The sequence below is a fragment of the Melospiza georgiana genome, chromosome 4 (genome assembly GCF_028018845.1).
Source record: "Melospiza georgiana isolate bMelGeo1 chromosome 4, bMelGeo1.pri, whole genome shotgun sequence".
In the NCBI taxonomy this organism is placed as follows: Eukaryota; Metazoa; Chordata; class Aves; order Passeriformes; family Passerellidae; genus Melospiza; species Melospiza georgiana.
In genome coordinates, this window is record NC_080433.1 from 17,193,329 (window position 1) to 17,221,316 (window position 27,988).

The 27,988-nt window shown below is 42.3% G+C and overlaps 1 protein-coding gene across 6 annotated transcripts; it reads left to right on the forward strand.

Moving 5' to 3' along the window:
• Nucleotides 1-565: 565 nt before the first annotated feature.
• RESF1 (retroelement silencing factor 1) lies at nucleotides 566-27,450 on the forward strand. 6 transcript variants are annotated; one of them, XM_058022803.1, is made up of 6 exons: nucleotides 566-738; nucleotides 9,087-9,255; nucleotides 15,253-15,337; nucleotides 20,034-25,302; nucleotides 26,064-26,138; nucleotides 27,281-27,450. In XM_058022803.1, exons 4-6 carry the CDS (start codon nucleotides 20,073-20,075, stop codon nucleotides 27,421-27,423), a joined length of 5,448 nt encoding a protein of 1,815 aa, XP_057878786.1. In that variant the 5' UTR covers nucleotides 566-738; nucleotides 9,087-9,255; nucleotides 15,253-15,337; nucleotides 20,034-20,072; the 3' UTR covers nucleotides 27,424-27,450. The 6 variants fall into 6 exon arrangements, with proteins under 6 accessions (XP_057878786.1, XP_057878788.1, XP_057878789.1 ...); XM_058022805.1 differs by having other exon boundaries at nucleotides 9,087-9,251; XM_058022806.1 differs by having other exon boundaries at nucleotides 9,087-9,247.
• The last annotated feature ends 538 nt before the right edge of the window (nucleotides 27,451-27,988 follow it).

Here is a 27,988-nt window from a genome sequence, read left to right on the forward strand (position 1 = left end):
TTTTATGCATAATACGCCTGCTCTGAAATTTAACCTTCGCCATAACTCGTTCTGCTAGTTAAATAAATAGCTTCATCAATATTCCTGCTTTAAGACAATTGGGGCATCTCTTCTGAGCTCTAGTGATTGGAATCCTTGCTATTCCAATCAAGGTGGGAAGGGTAGGGGGTTTCCAAGCAGCAGAACTGCTCTGCAGGATGGTCTTCAGCAAACATAAGATATTCATTAGCTTCTTGGCGAGGTTTCTGCTGCATGTTTTAAACACAGCACTCCTGACATTCCTATACCTTACACTTCACAATTTTCTACTTGTAAGCATAAAAGAAGTGCTCCTCTTCTATATTATTAAATAGATTATTTTATAACACTTCTTCTAACTGAGGTCTCAATTGGCCCTCAGTCCGTGGGGGAATGCGAAAGAACCACTCTATTTTTCTTAAAAAAAAAAAGAAAGCCGTGACGCGCTGGAAGCGGGGAGCTGTGGGAGCTCTCTGGAGAGCCGAGGAGGCAGGAAGGGAGGCAGGGAAAGGGGCAGGGAGGAGGGGCTTAGCCTGGAGGGATCCGAGGAGCAGGAGGCTCAATCTATCGCCGGGTGAGCCCCGGGCAGCGCGGCCCCGATCCCGCACAGCAGGGCCGGGCCGGGCAGGACGCGCCGCCCCCGCTGCCCAGCCGGGCTCTCCTTCCGTCTCACATCGGGGCTGGCACTCGGGGCTCCGGACGAGTCGCTGCCTGCGCTCGGTGAGGACGTGCGGCGGTGAGGAGGGAGGGAGCGGAGCGGGGCGGTGGGGCCGGGCCGTGCTGTGCTGTCCCCCTTCCCTTCCCCTCCGGCCCCCGGCGCTGCCAGGAGCCGCTCCCCGGGAGCTGCCGGCCCTGCGGAGGGCTCGGGGCGGGCGGAGCCCTGTGGGTGGCCGGGCCCGGCAGCGGGGAGGCCGCAGCAGCAGCGAGCGGGGGCCGCGGGCTCGGAGGGGCCCTGCGGCTGGTCCGCTGCTGGTCCCGCAGCACCAATTACCGTCAATTAGCGAGAGAGTCCTGCCTGAACAAGGACAATGCGATGCGCAGGCTCCGGAACGCATCCTCCGCCCCAAGCACCTTAAGGAGGCAGAGGTTTGTTTTTGCTGTGTTTCTCCGTAGGGTATGACAGTGCAGGGAGATGTGGTTGAAAGATACTAAAAACGCCCAAAACAATAAGAAACGAGGAAATCCCTCCCCCTCTCTCTCTCTCTCTCTCCTACCAAATAAAACTGACAAGGGAAAGTAATCGCCGTCAGGGTTGAAGATTGGCTGTTTCCAGTGTCCTGTGTTTAAATTCTGCCATGAAAGTCCTGCGTTAGTGATTTCTGCGCTTCAGCCTCTCCGATAGGCATCGCAAGATGTGCGGTAAGGAGCCGCTGCTCTGCTTTGTGTAAGAGGGACACCTGCAGTCGTGTGTTATGGTGTAAGTGATAAAACTGTTTATACTATTAAAGAAAAAAAAAAAAGAAAAAGCAGAACGTATTTAAAGAGGTATAGGCTCGTTATTTCTGCTTTGAGTTGGCTGAGTAGTGTAGCTGATAGAATTAACTCATTTATTCCATGTAAGAAACAAGTGCAAGTACCCTATCAATGTGTAGCAGCTTGCCTCCTGTGCTTTGTTTGTCCATGGAATCAATGAGAACCAGAAGCATCAGGTAGAACATGGGTGGATTTTCTGCCGGAGCATTGGATGTGTTTCAGAAGCCTATAGGAATGCTAGCAGTTGTTTTCCTAGAAGTTGTGAGAGGCTGACTCAACTCTTTCTAGGAGCTCCATGGTAACTTTGGGCATTTCCCTGCTCTTAACTAGCCTCCTGGGAGGGCTTAAAAATAGAATAAGACAAACCCAGCTTGTCATGACTACTCCTGGTAAATATTTTCTCCTGAGAAAATATTTGTCTGAGAATGATGGGAGTAAAACTTGTTACAAACATCAAAAACTCCTACTGGGCTCTTATCACCCCGTTCCCTGGAACTGGCCAACTGATGTCCCAAAACATTCAAACAGATACTCCTGGCAGAGAAAACAGACTTGTGATAATGATTGCTTTTTTTATTACTGTCTGCAAAATTAAATCCTTTACTCTTGATGCCTGTGCCAGCATAGAAGTTCCCCTGGGTCGCAAGGTGCAAGGTCTTGGAAAATTTACTGCTGTGGTTCCCAAGATGTTTACCAGGACCCATTAGTTCAGTGTGTTTGTGTGGCTCACTGCAGTGATTTGGGAGGCAGAGTTCAAGGATCCAGATCTCTTTGTAGTTTAAGCTTAAACAGTATCTTTTCCCCTGGAAAAAATATATTGTCTGATGTTTTGGCAGAAGACAAAAAACATTACAGCATGCTTTATGTCAAGTCTGTTATGGGGTGTTTTGGATTCCTTCTAAGTAAAAGCTAAAACTATCTGCAGTTCATTGGTCTGCTAGAATTTTTAGTAGTTTTATTATTTTTGTTAGGGTTCTGATTTCTATTTAAAACACAGATGCTTTTTTCACTCTTCCCCCTTCCTACTAATCTTAAAAAAAATAGTTGTAAATCAGTAAAATACTCTGATTTGCAGGAGGCTGTCACTCAAACACACTCTTTAGAAGCCAACAAATTGCTGACTTACATTGTTTTCTGCAGGCTAAGGTGTTTCAGTAGGAGAATATTTTTATGCGTTTCTGAAACTTACACAAATCAGCCTTTCCCAACTGTTTTATTTGCCTTTTTTTGTTCAGTTTCATTTGCTGCAGCCATGAATGTCTTATCAGTGGTTGGGGATGTGAGACTGTCATAGCATTTGTGATCTTGTAATAATTAACCTGTTACATTGATGTTGAGCCTTTCTTCTTTGTGTTGAAGATTAACAGTTGTCAGAGGCAGAGCAGTATTCCCCACCCCATAAATTAAAAGGCATGGATGAAGACACAGCAAAAGGAGTAAAAGGGAGCAGAAAGCCAAGAAGGTGCAGTTCAGTTTTCTTGATTCCTAGAGGAGCTCCTGCTTTGCTGAGCATAGCTATGAGAGCTTGTGGAAAACCTTAGAGCCTGCTGGTGACTTAGAAGGAAAGAAAAAAGAAGAGCAAGGACAAATGGTGAAAATACCCATTATGGTTTTTCACATTAGGTAATGCTAGTCTTTGCCTTTTTAAACTGTTAAAGTGCACTGATGAAAGGAGACTGGTGCTGCACAGGAGATTGAAATTCAAAATCTGCCAGGGAATCTTTTGCTATATCACTGGTAATCAGGACAGAGGAGACTCTGGTGGTATTGTTGGTATGGGTCACTGCTGCTTTGGTAAAGGCAGCACTTGAAGTTTATTAACTCCCTCCCTTCGAGGAGCCAAGACCAGTGAAGAGCTCCTGTTCCTCCACATCTGTCTGAAGAGACACACAAGGTTGCTGAAGTGATTTTATTTTGCTTTTAGAAGTGAAATTGTGGATGCCATTTTATTGTCTGGTTTGGTTCATCCTGAAGCACCACAAGTGGCAGCATCAGTGCAACTGAAGAGATGGAAATGGGGAAGAAAATATGGTTAGGGAAAATACAAACTTACCAGCCTGTCTTTGTTAGTTAGTCAAAGCACTTCTAAGCCATATTCAATACTGTTACATGCAGTTTTTCAAAGAAGTGCAGTAATTTCCCATTGCTGACAGGAAATGGATTTTTATTTTTTTGCCTATTTGATTGCTAGACATTGCTATCATGTTTCTGACTATTATTTGTCTTTCTGATAAACACAAGCCATTCAAGTTCTCAGGAGTTTCATAATTGCATAGGGCAGTGGAAGTGTAGAGCAAAAATGCTATGTGAATTGGAGGAATTTCAAGGAAGATAATTTAATGGGAGGATATGATAACTTATAGCAGGTAGGAAACTTCACCAATCAGAAGATTTTTAGAAAGACTTTAAAAGTACTCTTATGACCTTGATGGTAGTGCTATGCCTTCATGCTGGATAGCAATGGTCTCCATAAAATGCAAATTTTATGCAAATGCAAAAAAGAGCTCTTCTAGTAAGTATGTGCTTGTGTAAGAGTTCAATGACTGAAATTCAATTAACTTAATTTGCACTTCAATCAGAATCCTGTGCATAGATTGCAAGCTTGTCTCCCGATGAGTGGCCATTAGCCCTTGGATGATTAGAGAACAATACTTCTAGAAGGGAGTGTCTACAGCTACTGGGAATGTAAGATGGTTCTTTAAATGTCCATTGAAACTTGAAAGGAGTTTGGAAATTCCTCAGAGGCTGAAGCATGTTCATGGTTTCTCTGCATTTCACTCGTTTCTGTGAAGCACCGAGGCCTGAGCAATAGGCCTTGAGCTGAAGTTGACTCTCAGTGAACCTTCCAACCAAACACTGGATAATATTTGTATCCATGTATTACTGGATGGTGCATCATCACTAGTGAAACATGAAGTGTGATAACAATGTGTTTTTTCTGTGTTCAGTGGCCATGAAATCAGATACCTGGCCTTGTTTGGAGGTACACAGTCAAAACCAAATCCCTTGGTTTCCCCTTTAGCCCTGGCCAGGCTTTGGGTGGCACTCAGGAGGAGAATGAAACCAGATGTTTCTGCAGAGAAGGTATGGAAGCTTGTTTATTCACCAGCATAGAAGCTGGACCCTCTCACAGCAAAGATGGAGCCTTGCCTGCGGGTGAATGTGCCTGAAGAATTTCCCAGTTACCAGCAGTGGCTCTCCAGTCCTTGCTGTGGCTGGAGCTCCCCAAATGAAGTGCAGATCTGGATGATAATAAAGTATTAGGTGATGTACATTTCTTAATTACTATAGGCAATCTTCTGTAGTAGTGATTATGTGCATTGCTTAGCTTATGTTTTTGTAATTCTTTGCTGTTTTAAACTATAGTAAATTACACTTATTTCTTAAAGTTGGTGCTTGTGTCTTTTGTGCTGACCATGTCCACTGGCAGACCAGTGTGATGGTATATAGAAATTTGCAGCTGGAGTGTAGGGGTGTAGGTATTTTCTAAAAATGTCATTCCATCCAAGACAAGGCAGCTTAGGACTCTGCTTCATCTTTAGCTTCCATCATAGTAATCTTCTTCAATCATCTTCCATCATAGTAATATTCACAACCAGGAAAGCATGAGCTATAGGTGATTCTTACAGCCATGTGTTTCAGTTATATACATGAAGTTTTCTGCAGAGGCAAAGATATTCCTGTACAAAGGAGTCTGATGCTACCATTAGGAAAGCTCTCATCTGCAGGATTCTGAATGGAATATTTGGTGATATCAATTTGTCTGATGAATCCAGTCCCTGTTATTAATGCCTTTTCCCACAAATCTTTTTTGTTGAAAATTGCTTTCTGAGGCTTACAGCTATTACTCAAAAGCTATAAATGCTTGGTCAATACAATGAAGCAATCAAATACAATCTTGAATATTTAATTTTGCTCTGAACAATGGCAGTGCTTTTGCTGGTGTGTTGCTTGGTACCATGGAGAACTAGAATGTTAGAATTCCTTGTGAAGCATGGTTCCTCCAAATGCCTGATGCTTGCTGAAGAGTCCCTTTTACCTTTCAGAATAACCTCTTGGAGCTCAGTTTAGATGTTGCTTATGACAAATTCAGATTTTTCTGTATCTAGTGCTTCTGGTTGTTGATGTGTGGAATGGTGTTTATCTCCATTAGCTCATTTGTGGTGAGAAGAATGACTTCTTTATTCTTGACCCGTTGACTATGACCACAGTTCCCATGACACTTATGACAGTGTTGCTGGGTGCAGTTAGTGGCTTTAGGACTGTGGATTGGGACCATTGCCAGATGCCATGGCATGCCTTTTCCTTGATTTATGTACTATCCCCTGAAAAAGTCCTAAAATGCAAGTACAAAATTGTAATTCATCAACTGCAGAATTTCTGAGTTCCCACTAAGATTTAAGGCACATTCAGAGATTGATGCTCATTTAGTTGTGTTTCTAAATTTGTTTTGCCGTGGGCAGGGTCAGAAAAGACACAGACACCAACTTAAGGAATGAGGGTAATTTAATATAATATGAAACTGCAGAGAATTACAAAAATATGAGATAATTTAAGCATCAGCTGGGGGAAGCTACTGGCACAGCAGAGGACTGGAGAACCCTCCTGGTAACTGGGAAATCCTGCAGGTGCTTCCACCCACAGGAAATGAGGCTTCTGACTTAGCTGTGAGAGAGTCCCATTTTTATTCTGCTAAATAAACAAGCTACCATAACTTCCAGTGGGGGAACATCTGCTTTTTTCTTTCTCCTGCTGGCTTTCTTCCAAAGCCTGGCCAGGGCTCAAGGACAAACCAAGGGCGTTGTCTTTAATCCAACGCTCCCAACCAAGGCTAGATTTGGCCTTGCCTGGGTTCTAAATACTGAAACCATGTTTTGCCAATGAGCAGATACCTATAACATTTGGTTGGAAGGTTCATCTAGAGGTCAGCTTTGGCCCAAGGTCTGTTGTTCAGGCCTTAGTACTTTAACATTTTGCTGTTGTTACTGTGAAGTGTAATAAGTAGAAATCTGCAGCTGTAGTCCTGCATCAAACATCCTTATTGAAACAGAATTTCAAAACTTTTTGACTTAAATTCTAAAATTGAAAATTTGTGAGCATAACAGGATGTTCTTTTTGTTTTAAGTGGGGGTGAAACAGCTTGAACTTCACCCTACTTGCAGAAATCACCAGTGATGGAGGGATGGTGGCCATGTTGTTTTTGATGTTGAAGAATGCTGGTATCAGCCTGACTGAAACACCTCAAAATTCAACAATGTGAGGATGTTAAGAGAGTGGTGTTTCCTGATGGGAGCTGGCACTGGCATGGATGTGGGAGACAGATGTTTCCTGATAGAAGGAACCAATGAGTGGTAGTACTAATCATGTATTTAAAATGAATTATGTTCTCCTGAGCTAGCCTAGCAATGTAGGTTATGACAGTCAACCTCATTATTGTATAAAAGTCCAAGCTCTTTTTTATAGTAGGGATTTCTAGCACATTCCTTTTAGGAGAATGTGTAGGGAGATTCATCCTTTTAAGTGGGGATGCTTCTTGTGGTAACTCCTTGAGGCTGAGTGAAAGAAATTTGTCCGTGGTCATTGGTTTTGGTGAGTGACCAAAACCAATCTCTTCTTGACAATTATTAAGCCAGTTTTGATAATACCAATTTAATAAATAGTGCGCTACAATAGCAGTTACAGCCTTTTGTACTGAGGAAGGTCATGGAGCAGATCATCTTGAATGACATCACATGGCACCTGTAGGACAGCCAGGGAATCAGACCCAGCCATATGAGCTTGTGAAAGGGAGGTCCTGCTTGACCAACCTTGGTTTAAGACAATTTAGGGGAACACTGTAACATTACTTTGCCTTAGTTTTAACCGATCCCTTTCCACCAATAAGGAGAAACAAGTAGAGGAGATATAAGTGGAAAAATAAGTTTACCAAAAAAACCCCAAAATAGTAACAGGCAAAACATCAGTAAGAGCACCAGTTTTTTAGGAAATTGCTGAAATCCCCCAGGGAACAAAGAGAAACTCAAAATGGCAAAGTGATGGCTTCCCAAGATGGTGCCTGCCATGGGGGAGACAAAGGGAAAATGGCAGCAGTGCCCTCCTTTCCCTTTATCTCCCTGGTGGCTGAACTCAGTCAAGGGCTGGAACTTGTGGGGGAACTTTGCCTTCTCGTGGGCAGAAGACAGCAAGGCAGAGCCTCTGGGCTGGTGTGACTTGGAGCCTTCTGGCCTCGGCCTTGGTGGGCTGGGGTCACCATGCTGGACCACCCTCTCCACACCAATGGAGAGGGGACTTAAAACCCTGCCTCTGCCTGGGCCCTTGACAGTCAACAGTAACTTAATTGAGGTGGCCAACACCCCAAAACTCACTCTCATTTTGCAAGTTCTTAAAAATGGCCAATAGGTCTATTACAAAATGAATGATTTGTTGAATAGACCAAGGAAAGCAGACGTAAAACTTAAACCAGACTTGTTACCACACAGGATAAACCAGAGACATTACTAGTAGATAGACAATGCTGTGTGATTGAGGTACCTATATTACAGCTAGCAAAGAAATAATATAGATTAGGATTTAATGTATTTTATCATCCAATTGCTGATGGATTGGATGGTAAGATACATTGAATCTTACGTCAAATCTTTCTTCTCAATTTCTGGAAAAGTATCTACAAAGATATGCCCAAGCTTCATAGGAGAAGCCACCCTACACATTTCCAGGGAGTGTGTGAGAGGTTTCCATCTCTGTAAGAATTAGTGTGGCTTTCATAGTTGTAAAGAGCAGTGTCTTAGTTAGTGGCATTTACTTTTCCTAATCTCCTCCCACATCTCTCCAGACCAAGATGTTGGTTTTCAGTTGGGGGTCTCAGCCCTTCTGGCAGTGATGACCCCTGCCAGGCCTTTGGCCTTGCCTGGGTTGTCTCTTCCATGTGCACCAGCCATCTGTGGTAGGGAGGGGCATCCTGCACAAACAGGGAGCTGGGCTGCTCTGCTTCTCTGAGCTCAACAGCATGGCTGCAGGCAGGTGTTGCAAAATCCGCTCTGAAATAGTTTTTGATTGGGAAATGCAGCTTCTCGAGTTGCCTGTAGAGCCAAAGGGCATGCCAAAGGCAAGAGAAAGCTCCACCTGAGCACCTGCACTTTTTTAAAGACTCTGAGAATGAAGTGCGCTCACTTCATCTCCAAACAAAAAACCCCACTAGCAAACTGAGAAATACTGTTTATTCAGTATTGGATAACACTGAATACAATCACATTAAGAGTCCTGGTGTTGGGAGGAGACAATGCTAAAAACAAAAAGGAAGGCTGGGAAGGATGGCCTGATGCAACATGGAGGCTACAGGAGTAAAACATAACCATCCTATAAACATATTACTGAAGTCCAAAAAGATTAATGTACTGGCTTTCCTAGATCAGCTAGGTGGGTTACCCTGTTGTAGAAGGAAGTCAGGGATGGCAAGCTGACTTTCCCTTCATGAAGCCATGCTGGCTGTGACTGATGATTGTTGTCCTCTGAGTGTTTTTCAGTACCCTTCAGAAAAATGTTTTCCATGGTTTTACCAGACCCTGAAGTGACACTGACAGGTCTCTGCTTTCCAGGGTCCTCCTTCCTGAGAACTGGGGCAACGTTCGCCAGCTTCCAGTCAGCTGGGACTTCTCCAGACTCCCAGGATCATTGAAAAACCATCAAGAGAGACTTTGTGATGACATCAGCGGCTCTTTAAAGACTATTGGATGAGTCCCACCAGGATTTGTCAGAAGTCAGTAGGTAAAATGGGGAAATACACAGTTGGAACTGGTGGAATGGGAATTTGCAAAGAGAAGTGACTACTGGTCTACATGTGCTTAAGTTTACTGTAAACATTATAATGATTATTGGCAATCTAAGATTAAGGCAATTTCCAACAAATTATCTCCTATGTAACTGCAAAGAATTTTGGGGTAGGAAAACTCCTGTGTGCTGGTGCTGTTGTGACATCTAAAATGTCACATCTAAAGTGTATCTAAAATACAGCTATAAAGAGAGGAAAATGAGAATTGTGGATGTTTATGTACTCCTTTCTTTGTGTTTGTTTAGTTGATTCAGGCTGTTGCTGTATAACGCCATAAATCAGACATGCTGAATTAGATTTAATTACTTTAGGTTAAATGAGACATGCCACTACAAGTCCAGAAGCAGAAACAGGAGAGCAAAATTTTGCTGGCCTGCAGCTGAACTTTTGTCCTTTCACTTCTTAGAATTTTTTGTTTGCTGAACTGTGTTCTGCAGAGGTACAAAATAGCTGTGATCACAGTGGCTAGCACTGAAATGCACATTTTAGAGGGTTTTGACTCTATTAAAGGGAGCTTTTAGCAATAAATAAGAATATTTTAGAGCTATTGTGAGTGCCTCAGTTACACTTGTTGCAGAGGAGATTTAGACCACTTAAAGAACCACTGGCACAGATAGCTGGAAAAGTGGTTTTATTGAAGTAAAATGATGTAAAAGTGAGGCTTAAGAAAGTGCCTTGGTGAGGTTTAATCTTACTGTACAAATACAGTAACAATAATAATTCAAAAGTAGTAATACATCATCTTAATGCTTTATGATACAAAGTTATGCACAATAGCAATCACCTGAGATCTAAGTTTCTCTTAGAGGTGAGAAACCAGCTCAAGGAGAGGTTACAATGGTGCAGCTGGGTGAGATCAAAAAAAGCTCACCTGAGCTTTCATATTTGTGGAATAAAATGGTTGGCTTGCAGTCAAATTAAATATCATGGCATTTCCATGAAATTCCTTGTACCCACAACTTCATTTGTTCCTTCCTAGTTAGTTCTGGAAGAACTACCTGCTATTGATGTTTTATTCCCTTGGCTGGTGTTCCCACCTTTCATGCATCAAAGCTCTTTGTGTCTCCCTGTTCCTATGTGGGCTTTCAAAGAATTGGTTGGAACTGGAAAAGTGCTTGACCTGGTCATGGCCTAGGCCTTTGCCTCCTTGTGAGCCTGAACCAAACTGTCAATAATTTGGTCAAGGAGTTGAGCTCATTCTTATGACTACAGTCAATCCACTTTATTGACTCTAAGAGTGGCAGTACAGTTACCTCTTGCCTCTGTCATCAGTGTGTGTTGCACTGCACATAAGTGGTGAGGGTACAGTTATTTGATGAGTTGCTTAGCTTAATAATTATAATTAATGCTTATTATATACCATTGCACAAACAGACACTGATATAATGGAATATTTTTAGGAGAAGGGTTGGAAGTGTTTGTGGCTCATACTCCAGTCCCAGGTGCAATGTGTGCACAGCAGGGAAAAGAGAGTAGCCCAGCTGACTAAAACCTGGGCTTTTCATGACAAAAATTTAGAACCTAGAAGACTTGGCATTAGCATTTGGAAGAGGGAGTAGATTGGGTAGAGAAAAAAGACTGCAAGATACTTTCAGAAATACCTTTGGTACTGGCATGCAAAAAGATTCCTTTAAAAATTACCCCAACGCTTCACATTCTGGGCAGGACCCTGGCATTTACCAGGAATATAAAAAGTTCCTGGTGTTCTTTAAGGGCTGAAATTTGGAATAATTTCTTGTGTAAGATTCCCATCTATATGTGATAGGAAAGTCAGCAAGATGATGGGGATGAGAGACATCAGGAGTGGGAGAAATTTCAGCTAATACTGCTCAAGCTACCTAAGCATCAATGGCAAGACTATAGCCATAGCCTGCAGGTAAATGAGTAAAGGTATAATTAATGCAAGTAATGAGTAAGGTATAATTGATGCCATTCCAAGTACAAGCAAAGTGAGCTTGGTAGGCCTGGTGGGTGGGACACTGGTGTCATGTCTTTAATGCCCAAACTGATTGTGCATAGATAAGAGGAAAGATAAATGGCGTTAATGGTTTTGGCAGCTTTTGTGACTGCAGTATGAGGCAGAGAGGGGGCAAAATTTATGGCTAGGTAGCTGTCACAGGCAGAATGGAAGCTTCACCCAAGGTTTATCACATGTACCTTCCTGTTGAGTCACAGGGCATGGAAAGGATCCCATTGTTTTCTAAACTCCTCCTCAGAGAGGAGTCTGGGTGTGGCTGGATCCAGTCCCGGCTCCAGACTTACTCAAAGGTTTATGTGTAAAGAATTCCACACGTGTAGTTGAATCTTTATACAACTTCATCCCACTGGATAAAGGAAGGCAAACCAATATGAAAAAATTATTCATTTATATGATGTGCTAATACTGATGATCTTGATCATAATACTAGTTAGACTAAAAGACCTCAATCACAATTAATTACTACACAATATAGATAGTTAACTATAATTACAGTGACAGTAAAGCTGATAAAATAATTAAGTAGAGATTGATGTTGTTCACTTATACCAATGTCTGTGGGCATAACTCTAACTCAGCCTCAGGAAATAGCCTTGGAGGTGTCCCCACTCAAAGGAGGAATCTCCACACACACTTCTAGAAGGGGGTATGTTAAGACTGTGGGAAGCATGAAACAATGAAGAAAATAGCCAAGCTCAATAGGAGATGGGCCCCACACATCAGAGCATCAGTGATCAGAGCAGACATGGAAACCTGATGGAGGTTTTTGTTGCCATGGCATTGGGTGGGAATGTAACGTGGGAAAGGAGCAGTGCAGTGTCAATACCAGGAATTGTTTTGTACAACTGCTACCAGGTATATCCCTACCAAGAAATACTGCATACGACACGACCACTAAGAACAGAAAATTTGACCACCCACAGCACTTTGCACAATAATGGCTAATAAGGTATAAAAGGACCCTGATTTTGTGTTCAACTGGGGGATGAGAATTTGCCATGAAAATTGTAGGGACACATTTTCCTTGCCCTCTGCAGAAGGGGCACCTTTTGGTAAGACTTGTGTCCTCAGCTGTGCTCAGTGTTTTGATGTGAGAAATTGAGCTTGTGATTGCCATTGTGTTGTCAGGGCTATATTTAGCTTCTCTGCAGTTTATGCAGATACTGCTGGCACTCCAAAAGAGCCATGGCTGTTGCATTTAGTAAACCATAGTACTTGGGAACCTGGCTGGTTCTTTTGAATGCAAATAGACTATTGGAGCGCCCAGTGCTAGGCCTTTAGTTGTGTATTTGTAACAAATTTCTGCTGTTAAAAATTGGGACTGGGTTTTTATAGTGATCCACTGTCAGTCAGATGTTTCTGGGCCAACTGTTCCAGCTCAGCAGTGTCAGGTAAATTATCAATACTGTCACTTCTTTGTTGCTTTATCAGGAACTTTTTTACATTCTCACCTGTGCCAGTTTCTGCCAGGAAACATTGTTCCTCACATCGTCAGAATATTGAACTTTGAGATTATTGAATCAGGCTGGTCTCAGCATTGTTCTACACCAAGTGCAGCGTGATCCCCCTTCTCCATCCATCACTGACAGGACAGCTTTTACAATCAGGGTATTGTTCAAGCTGCTTGACCCCCATGGAGGCAGAGTGTCCTGCTCCAGTAGCCCTGGTCAGATGCCAGGACCCACTGGACTTGGGAGCTGACTGGCTGTTGAAAGGGGAAGTGGGTGCAAGTGAATACTCACTGTTTTTTCAGTGCTCTGAAAAGAGACATGAAGTCCCGGCCGGAGAGTTGGCCAAGACAATCACACCCAATGTGGCTACATGTCATCCTACTTTATTCATAAAGTAGGCATATTTATCCTTCATTTTTGGCATATTTATCCTTGTCTATACACTCTCAGACCACTAATGCTTATTGCTCATTGGTTAAGTAGCTATATTCACACATACCTGTTAATTTCTGATTGGTTGTCACGCTATAAGCATTTTTTAGCCAAGGTGTGCCAAATTACCAGTTCCTATAACGTGCCTGGCATCTGGTCTTGTCTTGGCACAATGCTCATTCTTCCTTGTAGTATCTATTCGAGGACAGTACATGGTCTTCAAAGTAACTCTGTAATCTGCAAGTCAGGGTTGTCCAATTCCTGTAGGAGAATGGCCTTGTTCTGCTAAGAATCTTTCTACAGAGACATGATGAATTTTGGGGCTTGCAGGATCACAGAGTGTTAACAGCATGGGTCACTGGAGGTAGGGGAGGTGCTTCTCAGAGTCCCCAAAGTGTAGGGGGAGTTTGATACAGAAATACCAGGAGATTGTACTATGATGCTTCCCTGGAGCATCATGGAAGGTCTGGTCTATGAGTGGTTCTGTCTGTGGAAGTAAAAAAGCTAATGCCTTTGTAGGCCTTTCTAGTTAAAAATATCTGCAGCATGGCCTCACTGAGTAAGAGTGGCCAAATTATTGGGGTGGAATACTTGTAAAAGAATGTACTGTCTGGAGCATACCTGAAGCAATCTCTATGTTACCATTCTTTCTGGTAGCTTCCTGTATCTTGCTTATGTACCTGTAGTCCTGTGAAAGACAAAGCATGTAACACTGAGGTACATAAATATAAACTCTGTCACTGACCCGGCTGGCCAAGGTTCAGCTCAGCAGAGGCTGTTACTTGCCTGCTCTTTGTGTTGGGGCTCTGTGCTGCCTGGATGGAATACCTGGGTCTAAAGAGGCTTTCAATATTCCTTGGCTCAGGACCCTTAAGCACAGGCTTAAGGGGGTTTTTAACTACCCTGGCACAAGGGGTTTAGTGGTAACTGTGGCTGCATCCTGACAGAGGAGGCAGGATGACAAAACGAGCATAGCAGAAAATAGTTGGTGGTACATATAGGTAAAACCTTATAAAAGGTTGTAAAACATGGTTTAGGCCTTGCTATTCTGGCTAAGCTGGCCTGTTGAGTTCTCATGAGAAAAGAATCATAAGAATGAGAATCAGTTTGCATAACAATCTATTGTTGTGAGAAAACAGTTTGCACCTGCAAAAATAAGGAGTCTATCACGTGAGAGTCCGTGAAGAAAAAAATGTAAACATACCTAGAAAGAAAAACGCTTGATGGACACATACCCTCGTCATTACCAAGCAATGAACTGAGTTTCAATGATTTCCTGACATATTGGATTCCAACATGGCACCTGCTGATACCAGATAAAATGAGCTGTGTGCAATCAAGATTCAGCCATTCTGCTTGAAGAAATGAGTGTCTTATCTGTCTCATTCCTGTCTCTAACTCGAGGCCATAGTTGGGACTGTGTGTTGCTGGGCACCATGTTAGTGGACTCTTTAACTAGTGGGTGCTGCTGGGCCTCAGATGGAAGACAAACTGATAGGACTTTATCTGGCACACGGGCAACACCTAAGGAATGATTGATAACCAGCCCACTTCTGTTTAATCCCAAATTTCTGGGACTGCCCCAGGAAATAGTCAGGGGACCTTGGTCATCTCAAGGCCTTTATCTTTGAGCATATGTTAGGGTAGTGTATCTCAAAACAACAGGTGATTCTTGGGGATGGTCCTGTGTGGTTCTTCTAATAATAATTCCTGTAACATACAACTCAAATAATGGCTTAAAAGAACCTCGAGGTATATCCATTATAAGTTATAGGACTTAACATGGCAATGGACCCCTCCCCTTGTCTCCAGCCTGGCTTCAGCAAGGGCTTCCTAATTTCTTTTGGTCTTGACAGTGACAGTGGTTGGATTTTACTCTTATTGAAGTTTTGTGCTGCATGTAGGCAAAGTTCCTCCTCTAGCAAGGATTTTACAGTTACTAATGGTTGGTATCTTAGTCTTGTTTGCCTCTCTCACAGTTATGTTCCCAGAAAAATGTAAATATCTTAAGTTTCCTCAGCATTTGTCTAATTCAAGGATGTGATTTTGTTTTATCCCCAATCATTTTTCAGGAAATACCCAGTGCAACATCAGCAGCCTGAAAGATTTCTCTTGGATGCAAAAGTCTGTTTTCTTTGCTAAGATTCCTGCATCACTGTAAGTATTGCCTGGACACTGATTGATGTTTTTTAGGAATTTCATATGCCACTTTGTTCTCCTGTCTTCTTATTGGTGTCTTATGAGAGCAGAGAAAGTAAAGGAGTGAAGAAAGATAGAGCTGTATTTGAATCTTGAAAATAACACCTATAAAATTATAACATGGCGTCTTTTATTTTTTTATAGGCTAGATATGAGTGTTTCTTTTCATTCTCAAATTTGAAATCAGAAGAAGCCCATGAAATCAAAAAAGAGCCCATGAAGGAAAGTCAGGAGCCTTGGTGGTTTGGGAGAAATGGCATGAAACATTCTGTTTAGAGACTAACACCCTGCACAAAGCGAGGTGTTTGTTCTGTGCTAGCTGGCTGTCACCATACTGAGAAGAGCTTGTCGAGATGCAGGCAAACATTCATTCTTGTATTTTGTCATGGGCACTTTTGGGCCTTTTTGTGCATTTTTGGAGGCTGAAATAGTGTTTGGCTTTGAAAACATTGCCTCTAAAAACTTTACAGGGTAACATGCTCACCCATTTGGGTTTGTTGGTTGTAGCAATGGGGGACAAAGCGACACAGACTGCCTTATGCACCCGTGGGTGATCAGTTTATTGCACAAATCACACACTTTTTATACCTTTAATCTCCACCTGACATAACTGAAACGAAACCGAGACCTAACAGAACCTAACAGAAAGAAGGCGCCCATTGGCTGGCTCAGCTGCCATGCTGCTGTCCGTGTGTTCTGTCATCCAATCAGCTTCTGCTTATGTGCTGTCCATGTGTCCTGTCAGCCAATCAGCTTCCTGCTTGTGCTGCCCATGCGTCCTATCAGCCAATCAGCGTCCTGCTCTAATGCTGTGTTATAGTAACCTCCTGGAGCCAGGTCTAATAAGCGCTCGGAGGTTTATGACACACCCAAGATAGCTCAGCTACTCTTGGAGGCATACAAATCAGCAGGATGGCTTCTGTTGCAGTGTTGGAAACAAAAAGGTTGAATGAAAGGCAAAACAACAAACAGAAAAACCAAACAGTGTACAAAAGTGATTAGTTTTTGTTCACTTCTTTTTCTACTAAATTGCCCAGGTGAGACTTTTTGGCTCCTGTCCAATTAGCTATCCTTAAGTTTGAGGTGAAGTTTTCTAGGTCAATGAGGTGCCTTTCTTCACCTAATCGAGGAGAGAAACTTCTGGGCTTCTTTCCTTTTTGAGGGGACAAAGGATAGTTTTGTCACTCTATCAACAGGGGTCACATCCTACAATGCTGTCCATGCACTCCTCCAGCCAAGGACACTCTCCCAGCTGTCACTCAGCTGCCCCGGCAGTGATATCCCTTGCATGCATGTCTGGAACCTGGAAGAGCAAGGCTAAAGAGACAGTTAGTGTTATAAGCAGCTGTTCCCACATTTTGGCACGCTCTAACCAATATCTGTGTCACAAGGATGTGGGTTACAAACAGCAAGCAATGCTTGTCTTCAGTCTTCATTTGTGTTTATAAAAGCTAGCTGTTGCAACAGAATAGTTCTGGCCTCATCATTGTCAACTTATTGGGAGAGTGTGGCTTGCAGTCTGTCCAGGAGCTGCACAAATGACTGTGCTTGGACCCTGCAGGATCTTAACAAAAGAAAATTAGGGTTGATACCCGTTCCTAGGAGTCACCACAGGGCCTGCAGGGCTGGGTGAGTGATGATATCACATGCATCATGCAGGCAGCCTGCCTGCGCTGCAGGGACTGCAGAGGGACCCTCTGTGGTCAGCTGTGCAATGGTAATTGATGGATTTCTGTCCTGCACTTCTGCCTGGGCTGTACACAGCTCTCAGGAATTGGTTAGCCAGACTGCAAACTGCCTTGCTGTTAGAATCAGTTTTGTTAAGAATGAGGTCCCCTATATCTAATTTAATAAACTACAAGCTTAAAATTTAGCAGCAGTTTTAATTGAGATAAAGTAATACGATCAAATATAATCCAGTAGTTACAAAAAGAAATTTGGCAGTGGTTTGGATAAAGCATAAGCAAGACCAATCAATCCGGGTATGGGGAGGGCTTCCCACCCTGCCTCCCGTGCAAAAGGATCCAAACACATCTTATATACTGTATGCTAATACATATTAATTAATACTTTCTGTAAATCTCCTCCTATTTTCAGTTCCTAATATCTATGTCACTATACTATACAGTGCATGCTCCACTTGTTTCTAAGGGGTCTTCTGGCTCTTAGGTGAGGAAGGCCCATCATCTTCTTCACTGTCCTTTGAATAACCTGGCAGGTGGCGCATGTTCCAATTAAACCTTATTTATTTCATAGACAAGACCACTATTTTAGACTCCCTGTCTGGAATTGTCCCAGCTTTATTCATACTCAAGGTCGGTCCCTGCTCTGGCAGTTGTCTTAACTTCAGTTGATGCCAGTTTTGGTTTGGGAGTCTTCCTGACTTCATCCATTCCCAAGGCCAAGTCCAACCCTTATATCCTGCTTCCCACATCTCTAATCTACAAAGAAATCCTTCTGCTTCACTAGCCACATATACTTTTCCAATTATTTTCCCAAAATATTGATATAATTACAATTTTGTAAGCATGAATCACATCCATTTATCACAGTTTCATTGTGCTCTTCCACTTGTGGGGTGTGAGGACATATGCAGTGCCGATGGATTCTAGGCGGTTTAGCATGATGGATCAGAGGATAAACTGTTTTATTTTACCAGCACCCTCAGTTCTTTAATTACCTTATAGTCCAGCTCTTAGTATGCTGGTTGTTGGTTTGGCACATAAATTACTGGGCAGGCTGTAACAAAGGAGGCCAATTCTGCCTCCTTCATTGTGGCTTTCCTGCATTTTTGCCATTGCTGGACTACATCATCGCTGTCTTGGGCAGGGAATGAGCCTGCTGCCTGCTTGCAATATGGCAGTTCTGCACTGAGGGGGCCACCTATGCAGGGATTTTTATCAGAGTAAGGCAGTTCTGCAGGGCTTGGGTTAATCTCAGGATAAGGCAATTCTGCAGAGTTTGGGTCGATCTCAGGGTTGTACACAGGTTCTGGTGGCCCTGAGGGCTCAGGGGACTCAGCTTCTGAAGCCTTGTAATAGCCAATGTTCATGTGACTTCCTTTAATGCATGCCGTGATTGTTCCCCATGTAGTGAAAAGTCACTGTCCTGCTGCTTGCCAGGTTTCTGATTGAAGGGGTTCATCAAAAGGAAAATCTTTACATGATTAGACACTCTCTCACCAGGGTGCTTACTTTAACAGACTGATGATGTAGGAGCCACCATACCTGGCCCAAGCTCCTGCTTTGTTCCAGGGATATTCCACCTCCCACGTTTGCTCCCAGTAGTCTAATCACCTTACAGATGAGGTGTGCACACTTTTAAATTCCTCAGTTCCTTCCTGAACTCTTCCTGGATCCTTTCCCGTGTCCTTTTCCGGACTCTTCCTGGCCAGTTCCTGAGCTAGTGGGAGTTGCTACCGGAGCAGTCCACACACCCTGCACCACCCTGTATGTCCCAATTTGGGCAGCCATTTGTAGCAGTGGGGAGCTAAGCAACACAGAGTCCCTTATGCATCTGAAGGAGGTCAGTTTATCGTGGAAATTGCACCCTTTTTATACCCTCAACCTCTACCTGACATAACTGAAACCAAAGGAGACCTAACGGAAATTAACAGAAAGAAGGCACCCATTGGCTGGCTCAGCTGCTCTGCTGCTGTCCATGTGCTCTACCATCCAATCAGCTTCCTGCTCATGGACTGTCCACGTGTTCCTCGAGCCAATCAGCTTCCTGCTCATGTGCTGTCCACGTGTTCCTCCAGCCAATCCCAATCCCACTCCCAACTGCCATTGGCTCTCTCCTCACTCCTAACTTCCTCTCCTTCCTCCATTTCCAGCTGTCGGTCCTGTAGCTTTGCCTCTCCCCAGGGCCTTCTGGTGAGCATAAACCTTAACCACTCTGATTATAACCCCATATCCCACAGCTGATAATCCATGTGCACTCTGGAATATGGCACATGAAGGCTTAGGGATATGTGACTTTGTCAGCTCCAGAAGTGTTGCTGTCACCTCCATGCTTCTCCATGCCTTCTCTCACCTGAGCAAGTTAATGCTGCCAACAGAATTAGGGGCTCATTGCTTGTAGCTCACTAGAGGCACTTTCTCAAAATTAAATTAGTGGGCCACATTATTTTGAGAGATTTTTACTAAACCCAATTTAATTTTTCCATTTATTTTGTTGCATTTAAAGGTGCAATTGAGACTGAATCTTATTGTCTGAAAACCCTGGTCTGTATTTTATTCTCTAGTTGTTTCTTATGTTCAGCTCTTAAATATTGTTTATTGTATTGTGTTATACATGTGCCTTGGGGTTTTTTTCCCATTGTTTTTGGATGAAGAAGGCAAATACAGCAATCTGTTGTTAAATTAAAAGGTTAATAGATAATAGAATTAACAGAATAATGTGAAGGTTTTGTTAGTCATTAGATTGTCAATAGAATTGTTAGTTGCTTCTCTTTTTATCCTTTACTATGTTCTGGAAAACAATTTATGCAACTTGACATTGACAGTCCACAGATTTTGCTACTGGGGTTGCTCTCCTACCCAGCAATTTAGGTTCAACAGTTCTGTTCATGATGTATTCTAAATCACTTCTTAGTAACTGAAATAGGTCTTGATCAAAAGGTTGTAATTTCTGTAATTTTTTTTTTTTTTAGCATTTTGGTTTTGCGTGAAGAAAAAGAAAACAAGAAAAGATGGACTGGAACGTAAGGCCAGTCCAGAATGCTGATGCAAATACAAACCTGCAAAATGAAGGAGCATGTTTCACTCAGATACTTCCTAATGGACATGGCTTTCCTCAGACAAATGCCAACTCCTCTAAAAATGCCTGCACTCATGCTGAAAATAACCAAATCGTGTATATGCCAGCTATGAATGTTCCTTTCCCTGCTGTAAATGCTGAAGGATTCAAAACTTCAGATCAAACCTCACCAGGAGCATCTGTAACTGGTAATAATTTCTTTATGTCAAAATACTCAGTTAAAAGACATCAGCAGATGTACGGACCAGGTCTGAAACCTCCCCTTCAGAACTCCCCTTTGCGGCCAGAGATGACTCCGACTTCTTGGCCAGTGTCTAATCCCTACAGTTTTCCCTGCAGGAATGTGCCCCCCCTGTCCTCCCAGGTGAACACAGGGAATAATGTAAGGAGTGTGCTTGGGGAGCCCCAGTACGCCAACACCAACGCTTACACTGCGCAGCCAGAAATGCTGCAGCATAATTCCCTGAGACTTGCAACACTACATCAAGGTGGCATTCATCCCCAGAATAATTCTTTTCCTCTTCCTGCTTCCGGGCAACACGTCCAACCCCAAATATTTAATGCCAATAATCAGTGTAAAGTTTTGTATTCAGTGAATCAAAATACTGGGACAAACGTACAGCTGACACAATTTCAGCAGAGTCAGATGGCATCAGAAGCTCCCAGAGGATGTTCTGCACCATCTTTGTTGCCTGCCAACTGTGTTCCAAGGCCTGTAGCACAACCTTCAATGGGTGTACCACAGGAAATGCAAAATGTACCCAATGGATACAACATTAACCAGCAGAGGTACTCACTGGATCCAAAAAATGCTCCTGGGTTTAACAGTATTCAGCAACACTGTCAGAAGCAGCAACCTGGAGAAGTCAGTCAGTCCATCAGGAATGTCTGTAATCCAAGTGGAAGTGTGACAGCAAATCGGTCTTTTAGTGAAAGTTCTGTGTCATCCCCTGGCATTCACAAAGAACTGCTTGATGTTGTGAAAGAAATAGAAGCTCTTTCTTCAAAGCCGCTGAGTGATCCTGCTTCAGTTCCAGAGAGCCAGACTAGTGGTTTGATAAATGGGCCTATTAATGCTCAGATTGCCTCAGCAGCAGCAACACATGGAGGAATTACAAAGGAGAGACTAGCTTGGGAAGCTGAAAAGCTGAAATGTCTTAAAAAAAGGGTTGTCCTGCTTGAAACGGTTCATAATTATAAAAAAAGAATCTATAATGAAAAAAACACTCATTCTCTTCCTCCTGCTTATCCATGTTCTCCTCCTAATTGTCTTCCATGTGTGCCCAAACAAAATGTACAGCCTCCCCCATCTGAAACAGTGAGGACAGAGAGGCCCACATTCATGGTTCCACATGAGGAAAGAAATGACAAAAACCTAGCCAGTGCTGATAGCAGAAGATTGGAGGTGACTCAAAGTAGCCCTCAGGTGAAGCAGGGAACTGTTTCATCAAGCTTCACTCCTATTCCCTCTCAGAGCAAAGTCCCAGCTCAGTTCAATAATCCTGAGAGCACCTTGGAACAAAGGGATGTGCATGCCTTGGCCTCTTCTCCAGGAACTGTGACTTCCTCGAACAGTGCTTCGTGTTTTGCTCCAGCAGGGAGCTCTGTCAGGGCTGCATCAAAGACTCTGCAAATTGGCCCTGCCAACTCATCATTTCTTCAGTTTGCGCTGAGCAGCACAAATGCACTCAAAGAGAAGACAGCTGGTGCTACTGCTGATAAAATACTGACCAATCTCCTGTGTAGTGAAAAACCACTGCTTGATACCTCTGCCTGGGGTGGAAGCTTGGTAAAAGACAGCAGTGAGAAGAACGTAGAAAGTCTGAAAGGTGAGCAGGCATCTGAGGCTCACACAAACTCTGCTGCGTCAGAAACAATTGCGTCTGGTGATGCTCAGCTGCAGACTGAGGTCGCTCAGAAAAAAACACCATTCACTGAAAATGCAACCTGCAGCCAGAGCAATTGTAGTTACTCTATGGAAGAGGTGGTTGCGTGTCTGCGCCTGTGGGGGAAGTATTCACCAGAATCTGTAAGTGTGGAAAATAAACAGTCAAATGAAAGCCCCACAGCTAATCAGGCTTCACCCTCTGACCAAAACGCAAAGAAGGGAGAAAAAAATAATGTGCTGGATAGCATGGATGAGGCTGTTTTGCCTGTAACAACTACCTCTGTGGGACAAAAGCTTGATACACTGACTTCCAGTTTGATAAAAAATTTTGAGCCTCAAGTTGCAGTTGTCTCTCCTTTAGTACTTAGTGAACAAAGAGCACTAAGTGAGCAAGAAGGCAAGATCCCAACACCTGAAGGTAAAACCTATCCAGTGATCAACTCAGAGAGCATATGTAGCTTGCAAGAAGAGGGGGAAAATGGTTTAAGTGTGGCAAGTACTGTCAAAAGAACTACAGAAAATGGTTGGTCATCACCCAGTGATGGTGTTCTGGAACAAATAGTGGACTCACATTTGCAAGAGGTCAAAGCAGCTGATGAAAATCAAAGGAAAGTTAGTCAATCTGCACAAGATGCAAGACAAAACGGGCAGCTTGGATTACAAAACAAGGCTTCTCTTCCTGAATCAGGCACAAATTTTTGTAGTCAAATCTCTCAAGAAGGTACAAGAGACCATGAAGACAAGCAAGGTGTGTTAGAGGCAGGGGATACATCCACATCTCTGCTGGAAAATAACATGTTTTGTATTTCTAGTGTGTGCTCTCTTGTTGAAGGTGATAAATTTTATAACCCACAAATAGCAGGCATGTTCAAGTCACTCTATGAGAATCAGCCATCAGAGGGAAACACATCTGGTGCAAGGCAAAAGGAGCAACATCTGGACTTGAATAAAACTGAGCTGAGCAATAACACTGCCCAAAGAGAGAGCTTGCTGCTAAAAATGTTGGAAAAATCACCAAGTCATTTGGAGAAGGAAAGCAGTGGCAATCCTCCTAAAGCAGTTTCTACCTCTGAACAAAGCACGTCATTCAAGGCATCTTCCAAGCATCCTGAAAATTCCTTAGAAAGTCTTGCTAATATAAATCAGAAGTTAGCTCAAAATTCACTGGATTTCTCTGTCAGCATAACTGCTAAAACAAATGCACCCACTGTTCCAGGAGACCACAGTAAACAAAATTCCACGCCCAGTAAAAATAGCATGGAAAAGGATGTGAACTTTTTTGGAGCAAAACCTAGTAAATATCTAAAAGACCAGCTGCTTGCTCTAGTGATGGAGTTTCCATATGGCATTGAAGGTGCTGATATGCTAACAAAAGAAGCAACACAAAATCGTTCAGTGGCTGAAGGGGCAGAGAACCAGTCTCAAAAGGAGGTTAAAATTTGTGACAAGAACTCTCATTTGAAGGACCCAGTAAATCAGACTAAAACTGCAGTGTTAAGATCTGATCAGATCCAAGAACTGTCTCCTGGGCACAGCCAGTGTCCCTCTAGTGACAGCAAGGGAGAAGTGAGTCAGCAGTCAGAAAAGGCTTCAGCTGACAGGGACAAGCTTGAAGGCAGTGTCCAGCCTAGTCAGGATCCATGTGAGAAGGAAAAAACCCCACAAGAAACTTGTAAGCCCAGTGAAAAAAGTGAAGATCGCTCTTTAATGGGTGGTGTAGCTGTAGCATATAAAACACCACATTGTCCCTCTCAATTAGAAACACCTGGTTCAGAGAAAAATGATTGTCAGCTTTCAAAAGCTGAAAATACTGACTCTGCGGAGACAGAAGAAAAAAAAAGTCAATCTGATGCCTTGAAAAAGGAAGACTGTGCAGCGGGAGGAGGCCTGACAATTTCTGAAATAATCCCAGACAGTATTAGCAAAAATAAAGATATTTGCAAATACACTTCTGAAATGAACAAAAAACCTAGGCTGAAGGTGGATAATGAATACAAACTGCCTACAACACAGCAGGAAAAGACTGGACCAGTTAATTCCTTTGAAAAGCAGAATGCTGATAAATGCAAAAGCAGCAGTTTGAAGGAACATCTGCAAATTGACAAAGGAACCCAAGTGTCAAGTAAAGAATTAAGTTCTTTCAAAAAAGAGCAAGAAAAAACTGATCATACATATGCAGACAACATGGCAAAGTTGTCCGTAAAGAAGGAGAGAGTTTTCAAAACTGAGTCCCTTTCAAAAGAAATAACCAAACCAGATCTGACCATGAAACCCAAAACAGACATTTGCCAGTCTGTGAAGTCAGAAACGGTTGAAATTAAGCTTTCTGAAGTCAGTCAAGGACAAAAATTGAAAACTTGTGAAGAGAAATCAGCTGAAGAACAAAACTGTAGCGAAAAAAAGGAGGTGCTTAAGCAAGACGTAGGAATTAGTGTCAAAGTGCAAACAAAATTACCAGCCGAAATGAAACATAAAAAATTGAGTAGTTACCGAGCTGATGCTGTAAAATTCTCAGATAGTAGCACTGTGGACTTCAAATCAAGACACACAAAATATTCTCAGCATAAATCTGTGAAAGTTCATTCTTTGCAAGAGCAGCCATACAAGCGGAAGATGAAGGAAAATATGGTTGGGAAGAGAGAATTTAAAAAAGCAAAGCTGGAAGAGGAAGGATTGAAACAATCTGAAGGAAAGAGTTCTAAGCAGCTTGCGCACAATTGTTTGCTAAATGCTGACAAAGCTAAAAAACTGAATGGAGAAAATGGTTGGAAACCAAGGAGTTCCTTAGCAGATTGCTCTGTGCTTAAACTGCAGAGAAAAAGGGCTCGATCTTCTAGCATGTCTAAAAGCTTCTTTTCTAGCAAAGAAAGGCATCTTGATGGTCAAAACAAAGACAAGTGCTCTGAGAAGATGTTTCCTGATAAAAATCTTCTATACCTAAACAGAAGAAATAACAGACTAAAGCTGCATCTTCAAAAGGAACCCAAAAAACACTACCTGAACAGAGTGGCGTTTAAACGTACGGCACAGGAGCGCATCTATCTGACAAAATTAGAGACATCACCTGTCAGACCTGTCTGGCACAGAACCACCAAAGTGTCAAAAGGCAGCGACTCAAAAAAAGATGTGTCTGTCTCGACAGTTGAGAAATCATGCAAGCAGGAAGTCCTTGAGTTCAAGCTGTGTCCAGAGATACTGTTCAGGAATCCAGCCCCTGGTGAAGAAAGCTTAGCTGCAAAGAATTCTCCAGAAAGAGATAAAGTCATTGTAGAAGGTATGATGTTCTCTTAAATATTAATTTGTAAATAAAAGCTATGTGTTCATTTTTAAATTAATGTTGCACAAAGCTGCAGACAGTGAAAACGTGGGACTGTAGAGGCTGAAGGATGAGATATCCTAACTTGCTCTCTGACAGACCACAGCTGTGTCTTCAGCTGAAAAAGAACATGGGAGTTTTCCTTCAATTTTCTGTAAGTCTTAGAGAATGAAATTAGAATACTTGAAAGCATTGCAGTTTCAAGTAACTTTGGGGGAAGGCTTTCTAAAGTTCTTTCTAAAGTAGAAGTTGTAGAAGGTAGATTCCCTTGGCATAGTGAGGGTGATCTGGTCAAAACTGATCTTATCAGAGGTGATATCATCTGTATTCCCTGTTCACCTGCTTGTGCATCAGTCTGGCTGGACAGAGGAGGGAGAGATCTTTTGTGACACTGAGGAATAGAGTGGGCTTAGGCCAGGTGTATCCTGCCCATAGTCCCCATAATCTTTGCCATCTTTGCTTTAAACATCCATTTTTCCTTCTCTTCTCCCCTACCCCGTTTTTCAACCTTTTACATGGTGCATTCTGAAGCATATTTATGTCAAATGTTGTATTTTATTTTTCTCAAGCTGTATATGTCAGCACTTGGAGTCATTTTCATACCCAAAGGAAATTTCCTTTTGCATGTGCTAGTATATGTGTTAGAATTTAATACTGAATAGATGCCAAAACTTGTGATAAAGGAACCTCAGAAACATCTTGTGAAAATTTCTTTTTAGGTGTCAAGAGTAAAAAAGAAGATTGGTTAAAATGTGAACCAGTGAAGCAAAAGAAACTTGAAGATATCTCTACAGGTGAAGTGACTTCTGAATGTCCCATTTGAAATACAAGTTAAATCCTCTTTGCTTGGTTTTAAAAGTTCCTTTACAGTAGTAAACCTTAATAAAGTATTTAAAATTATAATTTACCCATTCTCCTGATTAAATGGATACCACAGAATAGACTTAAGTCTCAAAGATTTGTATAGCTTTTTATTGCTTTATGAATATGTTGTTGGAAATGTTGAAATTTTCCTGTGCCATTAACTTGGATGTAGCACTAGTAACATTTAAATACAGTTTTCAATTGTATATAAAGACTCTTTCATGCTTTAAAATATAGAAAGTGATGTAGCAGGATCTAGTGCAAAAACAGAAAGTGATTTTTAAAATAAATCTGGCTTTCACAATACTTTGCTGCTGTCCACACATAACACCTGTGCTCACAAGTTCCAGGAACTGTGTGTGTCCCAGTAGTCTGGACAAGATAATCTGTGTGACACCCAGAGGAAAAGTGGGGCCACTATGACATCTTCCTCATTTCTCTTGAATGGCAAATTGCTTTTTGGATGGTCTTTTACACCCTCTAGGAATCAACTGTCACAACAGTGGCAACTTTCATCTCAGGATCTTGTTTGTTCCATCCTTTGTAAATCTTGGGTGAGGTTGCTCCCAGCTGTCCTTGTTTCTTTGCTTTAGGTGCCTCTCCAGCTCTAATTTGTTTTTCTAGTGGTCTATCAGGAAACAGAATGCATTCTGTGGCCTTCTTGCCATCTGCTTCTTAGCTTTAGAACATGCTTGCATGCTGGTACTTGTGTTGTGGTGTTGCAAGTAACATAGTTTGCATCCTGTGCATCTTTTGTTGCTGTTGCCTGTGTCCTTGGGCTTTGGTGTCTGCCATCGTTTTAGCCCTTCCTCTTGCTCCTTCTCTTCCTTGCACAAATGCATGTTTTCTGTCATACCTCTCTTAATACTCTCCAGAAATCTCTCTTGTGAAGACACACAAATAGCCATTTTGTGCTTAAAGATGCATTTGGAGATTGTTTTAAATCTGAAGTGCTTTAGAGGAATGAAGTTTGTGGCATCCTTTTTTTGACCCTGGAAAGTCTTAGGTACCACATGTGTAAGGAGAGGAGTCCTGTGAGACTCTTGCTTTAACATGCTTGTCTGTCTTGCAGCTGAGGACAGTATTCCCCTTGATACAGCTATACAGATCCTGGAAGGAGAAGGAGAGACTCTTCACATTCCTGTCAAAGACTCAAAAGAGATGTTTCAGACCTACAGGAAAATGTATCTGGAAAAAAAGATGCAAAAGTCTTGATAGCACTCCTGTATCAAAGGTCTTACTATTACTGAGAAAAAAATGCCAACACTAAGATGATTTTTTTTCTGTTTACTTCATGTTGCTGAATAATTTTGAAAGCCCACAGTTTTCTGGTGGGTGTTGAAGATTTCCTTCCCCATTTCCTCATATTTGTGAATAATTACCATCTTATTCTGTATTTATTGTCCAGATATTCTTTGGTGCTGTAAATGCTGTTTTAAACGTATCGTTTCTTTTGGCATTTCTGGTTCTTTGTTTTTTCTAAGATAGAGTAGCTCATTGAATCTTGACCAAAAAATAACAAACTTATTTATACTGTCATAGCCTGTTTTCTTTCCTGATTCTCAAAAACTTCTACTTACTATACTTTCCATTGCTGGCAGTGGAAGAATATTTCTGCTGCAAAGGGACTGCAGTGGATTCCCAAGCATTACACTTCTGTTTCCTTCCCACTTGGGGTAGTCTGATGGTTGTGCTTCTGTTTTTGTAGAAACTTTTTTTTTTTTCTAAACTGGGACTAGAAACATAAACCCCTCAATGCAAGCCTACAGGTCAGGGGCAT